The 19,143-nt window shown below is 39.6% G+C and overlaps 2 protein-coding genes across 5 annotated transcripts in view; both read left to right on the forward strand.

Annotated features, from left to right (window-relative positions):
• LOC142831877 (leukocyte immunoglobulin-like receptor subfamily A member 5) overlaps positions 1–18,462 on the forward strand; it is a 29,404-nt gene extending 10,942 nt beyond the window's left edge. The window contains exons 5-7 of one of the 3 annotated variants that reach the window (XM_075942321.1): positions 14,174–14,458; positions 14,599–14,812; positions 18,254–18,462. In XM_075942321.1, the coding sequence (XP_075798436.1) occupies positions 14,174–14,458; positions 14,599–14,812; positions 18,254–18,383 (629 nt within the window). In that variant the 3' untranslated portion in view covers positions 18,384–18,462. Of the gene's footprint in view, positions 1–14,173; positions 14,459–14,598; positions 14,899–18,115 lie in introns of all 3 variants that reach the window. The other 2 variants (XM_075942315.1, XM_075942306.1) reach the window with 2 other exon arrangements.
• Positions 12,603–13,675, forward strand: LOC142832148 (leukocyte immunoglobulin-like receptor subfamily A member 5). Of its 2 annotated transcripts, XM_075942430.1 has the most exons (4): positions 12,603–12,801; positions 12,961–12,996; positions 13,177–13,461; positions 13,583–13,675. In XM_075942430.1, exons 1-4 carry the CDS (start codon positions 12,768–12,770, stop codon positions 13,645–13,647), a joined length of 420 nt encoding a protein of 139 aa, XP_075798545.1. In that variant the 5' UTR covers positions 12,603–12,767; the 3' UTR covers positions 13,648–13,675. The 2 variants fall into 2 exon arrangements, with proteins under 2 accessions (XP_075798545.1, XP_075798546.1); XM_075942431.1 differs by lacking the exon at positions 12,961–12,996.
• Positions 18,463–19,143: the final 681 nt, after the last annotated feature.

A 19,143-nucleotide genomic window follows, 5' to 3' on the forward strand; every position in this document is an offset into this window, starting at 1 on the left:
CAGCCTCCCATTTCTCTCCCCCTCCCCCAATTAAGTCCCCCCCACAGCCCGAAAAGCAATCAGGGTTCCCTGTCCTATGGGAAGTCCAAGGAACCCCCACCACCATCCAGGTCTAGTAAGTTGAGCATCCAAACTGCTTAGGCTCCCACAAAGCCAGTGCGTGCAGTAGGATCAGAAACCCATTGCCATTGTTCTTGAGTTGTCAGTAGTCCTCATTGTCCGCTATGTTCAGAGAGTCCGGTTTTATCCCAGGCTTTTCCATACCCAGGCCAGCTGGTCTTGGTGAGTTCCCAGTAGAACATCCCCATTGTCTCAGTGTGTGGGTGCACCCCTCGCGGTCCTGAGTTCCTTGTTCGTGCTCTCTCTCCTTCTGCTCCTGATTTGGACCTTGAGATTTCAGCCCTGTGCTCCAATTTGGGTCTCTGTCTCCTTTCATCGCTTGCTGAAGGTTAATATTCAGGAGGATGCCTATATGTTTTTCTTTGGGTTCTCCTTATTTAGCTTCTCTAGGATCACTAATTATAGGCTCAATGTCCTTGGTTTATGGCTAGAAACCAAATATGAGTGAGTACATCCCATGTTCCTCTATTTGGGTCTGGCTTACCTCACTCAGGATAGTGTTTTCTATTTCCATCCATTTGCATGCAAAATTCAAGAAGTCCTTGTTTTTTATTGCTGAGTAGTACTCTAATATGTATAAATTCCATACTTTCTTCATCCATTCTTCCATTGAAGGGCATCTAGGTTGTTTCCAGGTTCTGGCTATCACAAACAATGCTGCTATGAACATCGTAGAGCATATACTTTTGTTGTATGATAAGGCCTCTCTTGGGTATATTCCCAAGAGTGGTATTGCTGGGTCCAGGGGTAGGTTGATCCCGAATTTCCTGAGAAACCGCCATCCTGGGAGGTGGTGGCGGGGAAGAGACAGAAATCTTTAATAAATAAATAAATTAAAAAAATAATTATTGCGTGACTGAAATTGGCTCAAAGTAGACCTTCAGTATCCTCACCATCCATGGGTGGAAGTATTAACGATGTATGGTAACTGAAGGATGTCTTAATTAGCTTGATTGTGATAGGTAATATTCATTCTCTCCCTCTTCCTCCCCTCTCTCTTTCAATTAAGTCATCATATTGTACACCATAAAACTATGGGATGCTCACCAATTATACCCCTCTAAAGCTAGAGAGAAACAGCAATCTTCCCAGGTAGTTCCTCAGAAGGCACAAATTTGCATTGGGATTGGCAGTGTGCGAAAGCCATCTCCCCACTCCTTTGTGGTGCTGCATTTTTAACAAAGTTTCTAGAGACTTCAAACACCTTGGGAAACAGACAGGAATATTTCCATAGTAATAAAGAGCAACTCACCTATCTTCCACTTTCAAATTTCTATTTATTCATTACAACAAAGTCCTGCTCATACCCTCCAGCTGTTAACGTAGCCACAAAAACTTTGGATGACTAGCAAATCTTGTATATGTTGGATGCTTTTCCGAAATGCCTGTTTATGTTGTAATTTATTTTCTTAATAAAGATCTTTCCCTTTGGTGATATCACTTAAAAAAATATCGAGGAGGCTGTCTATATGCTTTTCTTTGGGTTCACCTTCTTATTTAGCTTCTCTAGGATCACAAATTATAGGCTCAATGTCCTTTATTTATGGCTAGAATCCAATTATGAGTGAGTACATCCCATGTTCATCTTTTTGGGTCTGGGTTACCTCACTCAGAATAGTGTTTTCTATTCCCATCCATTTGCATGCAAAATTCAAGATGTCATTGTTTTTTTTTACCACTGAGTAGTGCTCTAATGTGTATATATTCCACACTTTCTTCATCCATTCTTCCATTGAAGGGCATCTAGGTTGTTTCCAGGTTCTGGCTATTACAAATAATACTGCTATGAACATTGTTGAACAAAGCTTTTGTCATATGATAGGGCATCTTTTGGGTATATTCTCAAGAGTGGTATTGCTAGGTCCTGGGGTAGGCTGATCCCGAATTTCCTGAGAAACCATCACACTGATTTCCAAAGTGCTTGCACAAGTTTGCATTCCCACCAGCAATGAATGAGTCTACCCCATTCTCCACAACAGCTCCAGCAAAGGCTATCCTTGATGATGTTTCTGATTGTAGCCATTCTGAGAGGTGAAAGATGGTATCTCAAAGTTGTTTTGATTTGCATTTCCCTGATCGCTAAAGAGGTTGAGCATGGCTATAAGTGTCTTTTGGCCATTTGAACTTCTTCTGTTGAGAATTCTCTGTTCAGTTCAGTGCTCCATTTTTTAATTGGGTTAATTAGCATTTTAAAGTCTAGTTTCTTGAGTTCTCTATATATTTTGGAGATCAGACCTTTGTCAGTTGCCGGGTTGGTGAAGATCTTCTCCCAGTCAGTAGGTTACCTTTTTGTCTTAATGACGGTGTCCTTTGCTTTACAGAAGCTTCTCAGTTTCAGGAGGTCCCATTTATTCAATGTTGCCCTTAATGTCTGTGCTGCTGGGGTTATACATAGGAAGCAATCTCTTGTGCTCATATGTTGTAGAGTGCTTCCCACTTTCTCTTCTATCAGGTTCAGTACTCTTCAGAGTGATATTGAGGTCTTTAATCCATTTGGACTTGAGTTTTGTCCATGGCGATAGATATGGATCTATTTTCATTTTTCTACAGGGTGACATCCAGTTATGCCAGCAGCATTTGTTGAAGATGCTTTCTTTCTTCCATTGTAAACTTTTAGGTCCTTTATCTCAAATTAGGTGTTCATAGGAATTAGGGTTAAAATCCAGGTCTTCTATTTGATTCCTTTGGTCGACTTTTCTGTTTTTATGCCAATACCAAGCGGTTTTCAATACTGTAGCTCTGTAAGAGAGTTTGAAGTCAAGGATGGTAATGCCTCCAGAAGTTCCTTTATTGTATAAGATTGATTTCGCTATCCTGGGTTTTTTGTTTTTCCATATAAAGTTGATTATTGTCCTCTCAAGGTCTATGAACAATCTTGATGGGACCTTGATGGGGATTGCATTGAATCTATAAATTGCCCTTGGTAGAATTGCCATTTTTACTATGTTGATCCTCCCAATCCAAGAGCATGGGAGATGCTTCCATTTTCTGGTATCCTCCTCAATTTCTTTCTTCAAAGACTTAAAGTTCTTGTCAAATAGATCTTTCACTTCCTTGGTTAGAGTTACCCCAAAATATTTTATGCTATTTGTGGCTATCATGAAAGGTGATGCTTCTCTGATTACCCTCTCTGCTTCTTTATCCTTTGTGTATAAGAGGGCGATTGATTTTTTGGAGTTGATCTTGTATCCTGCCACATTACTAAAGCTGTTTATCAGTAGTAGGAGTTCTTTGGTGGAGTTTTTGGGGTTGCTTATGTACACTATCATATCATCTGCTAATAATGAAAGTTTGACTTCTTCTTTTCCAATTCGAATCCCTTTGATCCCCTTATGTTATCTTACTGCTATTGCAAAAACTTCAAGCACTATATTGAAGAGGTATGGCGAGAGTGGACAGCCTTGTCTTGTTCCTGAGTTTAGTGGGATGGCTTTGAGTTTCTCTCCATTTAATTTAATGTTAGCTGTCGGTTTGCTGTAAATAGCTTTTATTATATTTAGGAATGACCCTTATATCCCTAATCTCTCTGAGACCTTTATCATAAAGGGATGTTGAATTGTGTCAAATGCTTTTTCAGCGTCTAATGAAATGATCTTATGGTTTTTTTTCTTTCAGTTTATTTATATGATGGATTACATTGATAGATTTTCGTATGTTGAACCAGCCCTGCATCCCTGGGATGAAGCCTACTTGATCATAATGGATAATTTTTCTAGTGTGTTCTTGGATATGGTTTGCCAGTATTTAATTGAGGACTTTTACGTCCATGTTCATGAGTGAGATTGGCCTGTAATTCTTTTTCTTGGTTGAGTCTTTGTGTGGTTTTGGTATCAGGGTAACTGTAGCTTCATAAAAGGAATTTGGCAATGACTCTTCTGTTTCTATATTGTGAAAGACATTAAGGAGTATAGGTATTAACTCTTCTTGGAAGTTCGGGTAGAATACTGCATTGAAACCATCTGGACCTGGGCATTTTTTTGTAGGGATATTTTCGTTAGCAACTTCTAATTTTTCATGACTAACAGGGCTATTTAAATTGTTAACCTGGTCCTGGTTTAACTTTGTTATATGGTACTTAGGTAAAAAATTGTCCATTTCTTTTACATTTTCTAATTTTGTGGCATAGAGGGTTTTGTAGCAAGATTTAATGATTCTCTGATTTTCCTCTGTGTCTGTGATTATGTCCTCCTTTTCATGTCTGATCTTGTTAAATTGCATATTCTCTCCCTACTGTTTGATTAGTTTGGATAGGGGTTTATCAATCTTGTTGATTTTCTTCAAGAACCAGCTATTTGATCCTTTGGATTGTTTTCTGTGTTTCTATTTTGTTGATTTCAGCCCTCAGTTTATTTCCAGTCTTCTACTCCTCCTAGGTGAGTCTGCTTCTTTTTTTCTAGAGCTTTCAGGAGGGCTGTTAAGTCTCCAATGTGTGCTTTCTCTGTTTCCTTTAAGTGTGTACTTAGTGCTAAGAACTTACCTCTTAGCACTGCTTTCATAGTGTTCCATAGGTTTGAGTATGTTGAGTCATTATTTTCATTGAATTCAAGAAAGACTTTAATTTCTTTTTTTTATTTCTTCCTTGATCCAAGTGTGGTTCAGTAGTTGACTGTCCAGTTTCCATGAGTTTGTAGGCTTTCTGGGGGTAGCATTGTTGTTGAATTCTAACTTTAATCCATGGTGATCCGATAAGACACATGTGTTTACTAATTTTTTTTTATAACTGTGGAAGTTTGCTTTGTTACCGAGTATGTGGTGAATTTTCATGAAGGTTCCATGAGCTGTAGAGAAGAAGGTATATTCTTTCCTCTTTGGGTGGAATGTTCTATAGATGTCTCTTAAGTCCATTTGATTCATTACCTCCATTAATTGTCTTATTTTTCTGTCAGGTTTGTGTCTGATTGACATGTTCATTCTTGAGAGTGGAGTGTGGAAGTCTCCTACTATTAGTGTGTGTGGTTTGATGACTGCCTTGAGTTTTAGTAGTGTTTCTTTTACATACGTGGGTGCTTTTATATTAGGGGCATAGATATTCAGGATTGAGACTTTATCGTGATGAATTGTTCCTGTTATGAGTATAAAATGTCTCTCTCTATCCCTTCTGATTGATTTTTGCTTGAAGTCAACTTTGTTAGAAATTAGTATGGCCACACCTGCCGATTTCTTAGGTCCATTTGCTTGATAAACCTATTCCCAACCATTTACTCTGAGTTGATGTTTTTCTTTGTGATTGAGGTATGTTTCTTGTAAACAGCAGAATGTTGGATCCTGTTTTCATATCCAATCTCTTAGCCTGTGCCTTTTTATAAGTGAGTTGAGTCCATTGATATTAACGACCAGTGGTTGTTAACTCTGGTCATTTTTTTTGGTAGAGTTTGTGTGTTTCCCTTCTTCGAGTTATGCTGGTGAAGGGTCACTAGATGTATGAGTTATTGTGGGCATTGTTGAATTCCTTGGTGATAGAGGAAGGTCATTGGTTAAATAAAAAGAAACTGCTTGGCCCTCATTGGTTAGAAGATAGGTGGGAGGAGTAAACAGAACAGAACGCTGGGAGGAAGAGGAAGTGAGCTCAGACTCCACAGCTCTCTTCTCGGGAGGAGATGCCTCAGAGAGACACCATGTTCCCAGCTCCCAGGCAGACGCACGCGATGAAGCTCCGACCCAGGATGGACATAGGCTAGTATCTTCCCGGTAAGCGCACCTAGCTGTGCTACATAGAATATTAGAAATGGGCTAGTCCAGGTGTGAGAGTTAGCCGAGAAGAGGCTAGATAGAAATGGGCCAAGCAGTGATTAAAAGAATACAGTGTCTGTGTAATTATTTCGGGGCATAAGCTAGCAGAGCAGGCGGCCGGGGTGCTGGGAACTCAGCCCCGCTGCTCTTATTACTACACCTTGGTTTGTGATTTTCCTTCTATTACTTTCTGTAAGGCTGGGTTTGTGGCTATGTATTGTTTAAATTTGTTTTTATCCTGGAAATTTTTGTTTTCTCCATTTATAGTGAACAAAAGTTTGGCTGGGTATAGTAGTCTGGGCTTGCATCCCTTGTCTCTTAGTTTCTACAGTACATATATCCAGGACCTTCTAGCTTTCATGGTTTCCATAGAGAAGTCAGGTGTAAGTCTGATAAGTTTACCTTTATAAGTAAGTTGGCCTTTTTCCTTTGCGGGTCTTAATATTCTTTCTTTATTCCGTATGTTTTATGATTTGATTATCATATGGCGAGAGGATTTTTTTTATCCAGCCTATTCAGTGTTCTGTATGCTTCTTGAACTTTCATAGGTATATCTTTCTTTAGGTTGTGAAAGTTTTCTTTTATAATTTTATTAAATATATTTTCTTGACCGTTGAGCTGCACTTCTTCTCCTTCTACTACTCCTATTATGCTTAGGTTTGGTCTTTTTATTGTGTCCCAGATTCCCTGAATGTTTTATGATGAGAGTTTTTTGGATTTGCTTTTATTTTCTCTATGGTATCTTCAGTGTCTGAGATTCTTTCTTCTATATCTTGTATTCTGTTGGTAATCCTTGTCTCTGTAGTTCCTGTTCATTTACCCTGATTTTATATCTCCAGTCTTCCCCTGGATTGTGTTTTCTTCATTACCTCCATTTCTTTCTTCAAGTCTTGAACCGTTTTTCCTTACCTGTTTGATTGCTTTTTCTTGATTTTCTTGTTTTTCTTACTTATCTTTGAGAGATTTATTCATTTCCTCTACCTTTTTGTTTGTCACTTTTATTTCTTTATGGCAGTTTTCCACCTCCTTTTTAAGGTCCTCTATTATTTTCATATAGTTCCCTTGAAAGTCGATTTCTTCTATTTCTTCTGTAGTAGGGTGTTCAAATCTTCTTGTTTCAGGATCCCTGGATTCTGTTTATGTCATGTTGCTTTTCAGGTTGTTGGAGGAATTCTCACATTGGCGTCTGCCCATCTCTTCCTTGAAATGGAGCCGGGAGAGGCCTGGTGTCTTGGTCCAGTCTTTGCTGTGACTGACTCTCTTGATGGATCTCCTCAGTGTAAAAGCAAGAACTGTTCCTGTCTGGATGGAACTCCTCAGCACTGAAACAGGGCCACCTTGTAGCCCAAAGACACCTCTGACAAAAGGGCTAAGTTGGTGAGCAGGGCAGGGTGTGGTCGATTAGAACAGCAGAGCCTGCAGCACAAGCTAATGATGCCTGCGCTCCCTTGTAGGGATCTTCAGGCCTGCCTGGCAGGCAGGCACTCACTCCTCTGTGTGGGTAGCCTTAGTGCAGGAAGAGGAAACTGTTCCTGAGACAAGGACCTTGCAAACAACAGGGCATGCTCGCAGTGGGGATGGGGGGCTGGGTCTTGTGTAAGAAGATGCCCCAGCAGCAGGAGCTGGGGGAGGGGGATTGTGCTCTCTTCCAGGACAATTTGCCCTGGAAAAGCACACACTCACCCATCCAGATGGAACTCCTCAGCACTGAAGCAGAGATGCCTGGTAGAAAAAAGACAGGAAGAAAGCATCTCTAAGAAATGATTCTGGCATAACTGGATGTCAACCTGTATAAAAATCAAAATAGATCCTTGTCTATCACCATGGATAAAACTTACGTCCAAATGGATTAAAGACTTCAATATCAATCTGAACACACAGAACCTGATAGAAGAGAAAGTAGGAAGTAGTCTACAACACATGGGCACAGGAGACCAATTCCTATGTGGAACCCCAGTAGCACAGACAATAAGAGCAACAATGTATAAATGGGACCTTCTGAAACTGAGAAGCTTCTGTAAAGCAAAGGGCACTGTCATTAAGAAAAAAAGGCAACCTACTGACTGGGAGAAGATCTTCACCAACCCCGCATCAGACAAAAGTCTGATCTCCAAAATATATAAAGAACTCAAGAAACTAGACATTAAAACTCTAATTAATCCAGTTAAAAAATGGGGCACTGAACTGAACAGAGAATTCTCAACAGAAGAAGTTCAAATGGCCAAAAGACACTTAAGGTCATGTTCAACCTCCTTAGCGATCTGGGAAATGCAAATCAAAACAACTTTGAGATACCATCCCATGCCTGACAGAATAGCTAAAATAAAAAAACACCAATCATAGCCTATGCTGGATAGGTTGTGGAGTAAGGGGAACACTCGTCCATTGTTGGTGGGAATGCAAACTTGTGTAACTCCTTTGGAAATCAGTGTGGCGGTTTCTCAGGAAACTGGGAGTAAACCTACCTCAGGATCCAGCAATTCCACTCTTGGGAATATATCCAACAGGTGATCAATCATACTACAAAGCATTTGTTCAACTATGTTCATAGCAACACTATTTATAATAGCCAGATGCTGGGAACAACCTAGGTGCCCCTCAATAGACGAATGGATAAAGAAGGTGTGGCACAAACATACTTTAGAGTACTACTCAGCGGTAAAAAACAATGACATCTTGAATTTTGCATGCAAATGAATGGAAATAGAAAACACTTTACTGAGTGAGATAACCCACACCCAAAGAGAGGAACATGGTATGTCCTCACTCATAATTGGATTCTAGCCATAAACAAAGGACATTGAGCCAATAGTTTGTGATCCTAGAGGAGCTAGGTTTATTTGTTTTTCAATCTTATAAACTTTTCAACTTTTATGTAAGTTATATTTTTCTGAATTCGCTAGCAAGGAAAACTATACATATAACTATCTGGTCTTCCAATCCTCATTAGAAACCCAAGAAGAATAAAATGTTACCTGAGTAAATAGAAAGTGCAGGACAAATAACTCCAAAATTATAGAAACTTGAGATATCTGGCTTCCTAGACAGTCACCCCAAGATCCCATTTCAATATTGGGGCATCCATCCTCAGATGGCAGTTTTAGAATATGTGACAGACTTTTCTGTGAAACAGGAAGTTTGAAGGACCATCCTATCTTGTATTGGCAAATTTTGGCAGTTGCCTTCTTTTGTGTCCTGCTTGTCCAATGTGGATAGCATACCATCAGCAGATGAGACAATGGCTTTTTTACAGAGTGGATATCTTGTTACAATAAAACTCAAACTCCGTATGTAGGTTCTTCTATGCTCTTCATCCTTTTTAAAAGTAAACTCATAGTTCCAGGAGCACACATGTCCCACTGTCATAAAAAGCCTTAGGTTATTAAAACATCTTAAATGACATATTCTTTAGATTTCTGAAGTGTTTGAAGACCAACTATCCATTTAAAATATATCTTTGTTAACTTTAAGACATATTTAATATGACTACAAGTCTGATTATTATTATATATGGCTAACTATTAACTTGTATCTCTTAACTATTCATTACATTTTTAAATGTGTTGCATAGGTACAATACCTTAAAGAAGAGTAGAAATGTATATACAACATAGCAAGGTAATTTTAAATTTCTATCAATATATAAAAGTCCATACCAATGTAAAATATTTGAGACTAGTGTTTGCTTTTTAGTCTAAGTGTATATTCAGTAATCTACCCTTTTATCCTGTTATTGACATATACTGCTATTTTTTTGTTTCAGACAGTGATCTTTGAATACACATCACTTACTTAGTTTCCTCCCTTACCATGACCAGTAACAGTTTACACCCAACCCCCAAAATGATGTCAAACATACACAAACCACTGAAGGACCAGAAACCACCAACCCCACCTCTTGGAAATACAGGCATTGTACTCTCTAGATGGCTTCCTGTTTTCTGGAGATGATGGATCTTTAGGGATCCCAAAGAAAATTAAGATAACGGTCAAGTCCTGAGACAGCTACTAGCTATTGTCTATCTCAGTGTGATGGGGAAGTGTAGGATCTATCCTACATTTGACTTGTGTTGTCTGTGAGGCTGAACCCTCTCACCTAGCTGATCTGAAGTTGTTCTAGAAGCAGAAGTTTGAGGAAAATGCAACAGAGACAGTCTGAAAGGCTGGATTACCTGTGTTACTTCTCTTTTTGGTGTCTTATCTTTTTTTTAAAAAAAACACACAAGCCTTAAAACTATCATGAATCTCCATACATGGTGCTGGCTGGCTCAAGCCGCCAGGCAGTGGCCACTTAAGATCGTGGAAATAAGAAGTGACATCTGGTTCCATGTTTGGTATTTTTTAAAATCTTTTTTGAGAACTATGTGGAAATACTTAGCCCCAAAATGGCCGCCATTTGTAAGGAGTCTTTCTCTGACTTATTATCCAGCCTCCCAATAATGACATAAAGACTTTTATCAATTATGAAAAATCAGCATATAGGTTAGGCTTGTTTCTATCTAGTTTGTAGAGCTTAAATTAACCTATTTTATTTATCTATGTCATGTTGCATGGTTTAATTACCTCTTTTCTATTCTGCACCTCTGAATTGCTCTAAGTCTTCTAGAATCTCTATGGCACACTCTGCATGATTAGATCCTTCTCCCTTTCTTCTCTCTTCCCCCAGAAATCCTACCTATCTCTCTTACCTAGCTATCATGGCATAATCTTTCGTCCATCTTCCTGTTCCAGTGTTCTGTCAGTGTCTAGTGTCTGGTGACTCTGCCTTTCTTCTTCCTAGAGTTCACTCTCTGCCCTGATGTCCTACCTATACCTCCTGCCAGCTTTTGGCCATTAAGCCTTTAATTACACCAATCAAAGCAAAACTTTGTAACACAGTGAAATAATATCCCACAACAAAACTAATACCTGCACATGAAACAATAAACCTGTGAATAAATGTAGGAATTAATCTATTTTAGCGTTAATGTGGACAGCAGACAACAATACAAAGTATTTGCATAATATGTTTGCAGATATAGCACAGAGCAACAACAGTCTTGGAGCCCTGATCCTGCCTCAGACACCATGAAGGAAATACTACCCCTGCAATGATCCTTCCCAAGGGTAGGTTAAAGCACTGAACAATGTTAGCTTCTTTCTTGAATAAGGAACTGTCTGCATTTTGGGAACTTTCATTTTGGGGAAGTTTGATTTTGATGACCTTCACAGTTTAGATGAAATATATTAACCATATGAAAAACATGAGAGCAGAGCGGGGCCGTTTAACCATAACATTTACATAACCAAATCCCCCTTGCATTCCAACTACATTGTAAAACTGTCTGAAGGTTAATCATTTCTTGTACATCCAAATCACAAGCGATCATGAACTTATGAATATGGTGAAAATGACACTGATATTAGACAATCAGGATGGTGCTGAGGCTCAGAGTTGAGGTGCCAATAACATTAATTTGGAATAGACATTTGTGATTTAACAGGCATTAAATCAAATTCAGCTTTTACAAAAAGCAGAAGGATTCTGAACAATAAAAGAGGAACACAAGAGAAAAGAGAATGGTGAGAATTTGTTCCTATGTTAGACATGTATGGTGATAGGAAAAGAGCAATCAACCCATGAGGGATTATTATTTAGCAGAATAGAATCAAATCAATGCTGTGAGCACAGCACATTTCTTTCTCCATTTCCATGCATGTCTTCTCTATGTTCATACAGGAGAAATAAACGACCATGTGCTCACTGTGTTCCTTTTGTTCTCTATGATCCCAGCAGCATCATCCTGCATCTTTCTTTGTTGTAGAACACTGCTCTCCACCATGGCAATACTCTGGTCCTATTGAAGTCTCTGTAACTGTTACTACACACAAGTGACCTGTAGAACATTGGTCCCATCAGTATTCTTTCTTGTTGTTGAACAAGAAAGAATCAGAACTATAGGCAGTTATAATTTGTAGGCAAAGCTTTTTTTCCAGGGACAAAATCACTGAGATGTTTCCAATATTTTTGGCCATAGTGGAAGACACTGTTCTTAACAATTGGGTGTGAGAATGGTTGTTACAGCTAGTGTGGTCTACAGAGTGAGTTCCAGTACAGCTGGAGCTCATAGTAACACCCCGTCTAAACAAAAAATGAAATAAACAAATATATGAAACACAAAAATCACAAGATTGTAGACATTTTTATACAGAGCCCTAATATAACTCATTGTCTCACCAGCTAGATTAGTATGGATTCTTGTCTTTGTTTCTGTTACCATTGTTTCATGTGGCTGGTGTAGGCATTGTTCTTGTATCTCTAGGTAATGTTCATACAACATCCCAAAGCATCTTCCAGGCATGCTAGGTAACCAACCATGAGATTGGTGTGTATGAAAGAGTAAAGGAGGAGAACCAAGAGCTAAGAGAAAAAAACAACCACTATATCCCTCAAGTAAAGGTGCTATGTCAGGAAACCATCAGGCTTATGTTGTGTTAAGTCCTGGTCTGTGGTGACTGAGAGCATTTAGCCAGATGCAGGTGTTTACAGTGGAGATGTGTTGCAGGAAGAGGCCACAGTCAGACTTGGGTTTGTAATATAGTACACAGAATGCTGAGAAAGAAGGATGAATCTGAGACCACCAGGAGGTTTAAGAGGTTCTGTCTCAGAAACACACACACACACACACACACACAAAACCCCCAAAATTAAAGAACCACAGAGAGACAGAAGCCACAAAATCTTTAGCCCAACCCCTCAAGTCCAGGAAGGGAAGAGTCAGGCAGCTGGTTAGAAGAGTTCTGCTTTTTCAGGGGCTGCTAATATGACATTCGCATGACAGAAATCAGAAACCAGTTTGTAAAGGCCACACAATTTGTGTTAGTGTGTTTGGAAAGGAGATCATCTATCTGCAAACTTGTAGCAACTGGAAGATGCCATGACCCCATTTCTTATTGTGCTGCTGTTTCTTGGTGAGATACCACCTGGGGAGGGAGAAATATTCTCTGAGAGGGAATCCACCTCACAATCATGATTTGTGATATTGGGATGTGTCAGCAGCCCCAGAAGGCACTGGGAAAGGAGGTCGTGCTCATGTTTCAATGTAAACACTCACGGTCACTCTCTTCCAGGACTGAGCCCGAACCTCTGGAACCCAGCATCAGCAGGTAAGTGTCTTCCCAGCTGTCCTAGTTTGGACATTTTTGGGGGCGATCAAGGGGAACTCATGAGCAGAGCAGATGGAGAACAGCTGGTTTGGCCTGATGTTGGGTATGCCTAAAAGGTTCTGGGTAAGAAGACTGTATCAGAAGGGGAGTTCTGGGGAAACAATTGTCAATTTCTTTCAGGAGGCCTCTCTAAACCTACACTGAGAGCAGTGCCAGGAAATGTGGTAGCCACTGGGAACCAGGTGACATTCTTCTGTGAAGGGCCCTCAGAGGCCAAAGAATATCGTCTCTACAAAGTAGGAAGTCAAGACTACCTGAAACCAACAGCCCTTCTAGAAACTGAGAATAAGGCCAAGTTTTCTATATCTTTGGTTCAATGGCACAATGCAGGCCAATATTGGTGTTCTTATACAAGCACCAATGGCTCATTAGAAAACAGTGACACCCTGGAGCTGGTGGTGACAGGTAACAGAACCCTCCCTCAGCCCCTGGATTTGCCTTAAGGGGGCTCCTTTCTCAAATATGAGAAGTGGGGAACCATGTTTCTCATATAAGTTCTCCTAACAGCCTTGCTCTGCTCTCCTAGGAGTTTACCTCAGCAATGTCGCTCTGTCAGCCATTCCCAGCCCTGTGGTGACTTCAGGAGGGTGAGTTACACTTCAGTGTGAGTCACAAGAGCCGTATAATATGTTCATTCTAATGAAGGATGGTGAGAACTTCTCGAGTCCTGAACCCTCACAGAAAATATACTCTGACATATTTGGAGCCCCATTCTTGGTTGATCCGGTGACCCCCAACAAGAGGTGGAAGTTCACATGTTATGGTTATATTTTGAGCAGCCCTCACCTGTGGTCGGTGCCCAGTAACCAACTTGAGCTCCTGGTATCAGGTAAGGAAGTACAGTACGTTCTTTTGAGTATAATTACAACTGACACAGGGTCCCTGGAAAATACCTGATTTGTGCTGGGTGATTGACAACCAGGGCTACTGGACTCAATTTCTGATACAGCTGGTCACCATGGGAGATACTAATAATGAAATCTAAGATCCATGGAAATGTGTGGTCTTTATGTGTACTTCTGCTATTGCAGATCAGCTTATGTGTCAGGGGCAATTGTGACTTTCTCTGTAACATTTTAGTGACAGGTGCACCTCCTTTCTTCCTACTTCTTTGCAGGGACCCTTGACAAGCCCACCATATGGGCTGAGCCAGGCTCTGTGATCACCTCAGGGAGTTATGTTACCATCTGGTGTAAGGCAACACTACCAACCCTAATCTTTGTGATATATAAAGAGGGAAGCCCAGATCCTCAGGACCTAAAGAACCAAATAGTCAACAATTATAATACAAAACTCACCATTTCATCTATGACAGAACTGAATGCAGGGAGATATCACTGCTACTCATACACCTCTGCTGGATGGACAGAACACAGTAACACCTTAGAGCTGGTGGTGACAGGTGAGAGAAACTCAAAAATCCTTTCCCCAGAAGTCACTCTCAAGAAAGACTGCTGTAGCATTATTTCCCATAGATGGAAAGCCGTGGGCGGCAATTTAGACTGTGTGGTCCATTTTAATTTTCCGTGTGTATTTTTTTAGGAGTCTACAACAAACCCATACTGTTGCCACTGCAAGATCCCGTTGTGACTGTAGGAATGACTGTGACACTCTCTTGTACCTCAAATCATTCATACAACTGCTTCATTTTAACTAAGGATGATCAGAAGTTCTTGCACAGTGAGCGTTCACAAGATAAAGACACTGGGTTATTTTTTGCCGAGTTCCAAGTGAAACCAACGGCCTTCGGCCAAAGGTGGATGTTCAGATGTTATGGCTCTTACAGAAGTAATCCTCAGGTGTGGTCAGAAGGGAGTGACCTTTTGGAACTTCTGATCTCAGGTGAAGGTACCTCAGGGTCTCTGTAGAATCATATTCTAGTAGACACAGGATCCCAGTTTAGACCATGGTGTATGATGTGTTTCTGAGTCAACTGACACAGTATGCAGACCATGAGAGTCACTGTATAGAAAATGAGGGGAGAGCATAATAGGAATGGAACCTGGGAGGGTCAGGAGATTGTTTTGGCTATCCTGGGTTTTTTGTTTTTCCATATAAAGTTGATTATTGTCCTCTCAAGATCTTTGAAGAATTTTGATGGGACCTTGATGGGGATTGCATTGAATCTATAAATTGCCTTTGGTAGAATTGCCATTTTTACTGTGTTGATCCTCCCAATCCAAGAGCAAGGGAGGTCCTTCCATTTTCTGGTATCCTCTTCAATTTCTTTCTTCAATGCCTTAAAGTTCTTGTCAAATAGATATTTCACTTCCTTGGTTAGAGTTAGCCCAAGTTATTTAATGCTGTTTGTGGCTATCGTGAAAGGTGAAGCTTTTCTGATTTCCCTCTCTACTTCCATATCTTTTGTGTATAAGAGGGTGACTGATTTTTTAGAGTTGATTTTGTATCCTGCCACATTACTAAAGGTGTTTATCAGCTGTAAAAGTTCTTTGATGGAGTTTCGGGGGTCACTTATGTACACTATCATATCATATGCAAATAACAAAAGTTTAACTACTTCCTTTCCAATTCAAATCCCTTTGATCCCCTTATGTTGTCTTATTGCTATCCCTAGGACTTCAAGAACTATATTGAAGAGGTATGGAGAGAGTGGACAGCCTTGTCGTATTACTGATTTTAGTGTGATGGCTTTGAGTTTCTCTCCGTTTAATTTGATGTTACCTGTCGGCTTGTTGTATATAGCTTTTATTATATTTAGGTATGACCCTTGTATCCCTAATCTCTCCAAGACTTTTTTCATAAAGGGATGTTGAATTTTGTCAAACGCTTTTTCAGCATCTAATGAAATAATCAAATGTTTTTTTTTCTTTCAGTTTTTTTATATGATGGATTACATTGATAGATTTTTGTGTGTTGAACCATCCCTGCATCTCTGGGATGAAGCCTACTTGATCATAATGGATAATTTTTCTAATGTGTTCTTGGCTTCAGTTTGCCAGTATTTTGTTGAGGATTTTTGCGTAAATGTTCCTGAGTGACATTGGCCTGTAATTCTCTTTCCTGGTTGAGTCTTTGTGTTGTTTTGGTATCAGAGTGACTGTAGCTTCATAAAAGGAATTTGGTACTGACTCTTCTTTTTCTGTATTGTGAAATACATTAAGGAGTACAGGTATTAGGTCTTCTTGTAAGTTCTGGTAGAATTCCGCATTGAAGCCATGTGGTCCTGGGCTTTTTTGGTAGGGAGGTTTTTGATAACCGCTTCTAATTCTTCACGACTAACCGGTCTATTTAGATTGTTCACCTGGTCCTGGTTTAACTTTGGTATATGGTATTTACCTAAAATAGTGTCCATTTCTTTTACATTTTCCAGTTTTGTGGCATACAGGCTTTTGTATTAACATCTAATGATTCTCTGAATTTCCTCTGTGTCTGTGGTTATGTCCCCCTTTTCATTTCTGATCTTATTAATTTGCATATTCTCTCTCTGCCATTTGATTAGGTTGGATAGGGGTTTATCAATCTTGTTGATTTTCTCCAGGAACCAGCTTTTTGTTTCACTGACTCTTTGGATTGTTCTCTGTGTTTCTATTTTGTTGATTTCAGCCCTCAGTTTGATTATTTCCAGTCTTCTACTCCTCCTACGTGAGTTTGCTTTTTTTTTCTAGAGCTTTCAGGTAGGCTGTTACGTCTCCAATATGTGCTTTCTCTTTTTTTTTTAAGTGGGAACTTAATGCTATGAACTTTCCTCTTAGCACTGATTTCATAGTGTCCCATAAGTTTGAGTATGTTGTTTTTTTTATTTTCATTGAATTCAAGGAAGTCTTTAATTTCTTTCTTTATTTCTTCCTTAATCCAGGTATGGTTCAGTAGTTGACTGTTCAGGTTCCATGAGCTTGTAGGCTTTCTGGGGGTAGCATTGTTGTTGAATTCTAACTTTAATACATGGTGATCTGATAAGACACAGGTGGTTACTAATATTTTTTTGTAACTGCGAAATTTTACTTTGTTACCGAGTATGTGGTCAATTTTCGAGAAGGTTCCATGAGCTGTAGAGAAGAAGTTATATTCTTTCCTCTTTGGGTGGAATATTCTATAGATGTCTGTTAAGTCCAATTGATTCATTACCTCCATTAATTCTCTAATTTCTCTGTTAGGTTTCTGTCTGATTGACCTGTCCATTGGTGAGAGAGGAGTGTTGAAGTCTCCTACTATTAGTGTGTGTGGTTTGATGGCTGCCTTGAGTTTTAGTAATGTTTCTTTTACGTACGTGGGTGCTTTTATATTAGGGGCATAGATATTCAGTATTGAGACTTCAGCTTGATGAATTGTTCCTGTTATGAGTATAAAATGTCCCTCTCCATCTCTTCTGATTGATTTAAGTTTGAAGTCAACTTTGTTAGAAATTCATATGGCCACACCTGCTTGTTTCTTAGGTCCATTTGTTTGATAAGCCTTTTCCCAGCCCTTTACTCTGAGTAGGTACCTGTCTTTGTCGTTGAGGTGTGTTTCTTGTAAACAGCAGAATGTTGGATCCTGTTTTCGTCTCCAATCTCTTAGCCTATGCCTTTTTATAGGAGAGTTTTGTCCATTGACATTAAGTGATATCAATGACCAGTTTTTGACAGACTTGCCTGAGGACCAGACGGTGTCTGCATCTTGGGAAACCATGAGTGAATGAGTGCAAACCAATTTCCAGGGGAATTAGCTTCCAGGATTCTATACTACAGCAGAGCTGGGATCATAGGAAAGCCTCTTTATTTTAAACTGGGAGGCTATAATTTTTCATCTTAGCTTTCTGAAAAACAATACCCTTGATTCCAAAGAAGTACTTTGGCCACAAGTTCTGAACTCAGAGCACAGTCAGGCTGAAGTAATCAAGCAAAAGCCCAGGAGAAAGCTTGATATAGCAGAGAAATGGTTTGTTTTAGATCTTTATTATAGCTGTCATTAGTATAATATGCATTTCTGGGAAATAAAAATGCACAGCTTCACAAAAGAATCAGTTCTCTTGAGCACTTCACACATTGATCATGCCTTTGTAACTCACAAGTGCCTGATACCAACCGCCAACCACAAAACATGTCAGAATGTACAATAGGTGGGCTAGGAAAATTCTGGTTTGGGCATGGACACCGAAGGTCAGATTGCATACACAGGAGGGAGCCACTCAGAGTGGAAAAGCAGATATATTATGGTGGCTTTGTATGGTCCTGACCTGTTTGTCCACAATCTCCAGTCTCACAGCCTCAAGATCACACAGTGGAGAACATCATTCGGATGGGCATTTCCGGTTTGATTCTCACAGTTCTTGGGATTTTGCTGTTTGGGACTTGCCCCAGCCAGAGAGGACCTTGATTGCATCCTAGAAGTGAAGACGAGAGATGGCCACAGGCTTGCATCATTACTATCTCTGAAAAATAAATTTGTTAATCTTTAGTGTTTTTTTACAAGAAAGTTTAATGTTTAAAATGGGTATCACTTGTGAAAAAAGATCCAGGAATCACATCTGTTTGGATGCAGGAAAGGATCAAAATGTTGGGTTGGAGAGCTCTTCCATCACCACATTAAGGCTCGTACCCTCTACCTTACTATGGACTTCGAAGAATTTTTCCTTTGACTCTTTTTTAGAGGGGAACTTATTGTCCCTTTAGTGAGGTTTGGTCCTGATCTTTATATATCTTCTGCTTTCCCCAGTTTCTTTTCATACTTTACTTTATTATAAATCATCATATTCCCTATTAGGAACATCTGCTCTGGTGGAAGTTTTTACTACTCTGAATATGGAATTTAACTCAATAAGAACAAGAAAAAAATTATTGGACACAAATTCAGGTTCCAGTATTCTAAAATAACGGACTATAAATGATGCTCCCAAATTCTGTACTCTTACTTAGATATCCTACCACCCACACTCATTGTGAGTTTTCTGCTAATTTATAAAAACGTTGCTCTCTAATGTTTAAAGGAACTATCTGGTGGGACACTCTTAATGTAGTTTCAAGAATATTTTCTTAAATAAGGGCTGCTCTATGACATTTGCTGATTGATGTGTATAATCCCTTGAGTGGATACCTTGATGTCCCAGCTTCTTCCTGCATTCCAAGGTCAGTTAGTTCCATAATGCGA

Source organism: Microtus pennsylvanicus, chromosome 1, assembly GCF_037038515.1.
Source record: "Microtus pennsylvanicus isolate mMicPen1 chromosome 1, mMicPen1.hap1, whole genome shotgun sequence".
Lineage (NCBI taxonomy): Eukaryota > Metazoa > Chordata > Mammalia > Rodentia > Cricetidae > Microtus > Microtus pennsylvanicus.

Excerpts from the sequence above, each read along its gene's own strand:
- LOC142832148 (XM_075942430.1), top strand. The coding sequence starts at position 12,768 with ATGACCCCATTTCTTATTGTGCTGCTGTTTCTTG. Across the intron at positions 12,802-12,960 it reads TATTGTGCTGCTGTTTCTTG|GACTGAGCCCGAACCTCTGG; the intron begins GTGAGATACCAC and ends ACTCTCTTCCAG. Across the intron at positions 12,997-13,176 it reads CTGGAACCCAGCATCAGCAG|GAGGCCTCTCTAAACCTACA; the intron begins GTAAGTGTCTTC and ends AATTTCTTTCAG.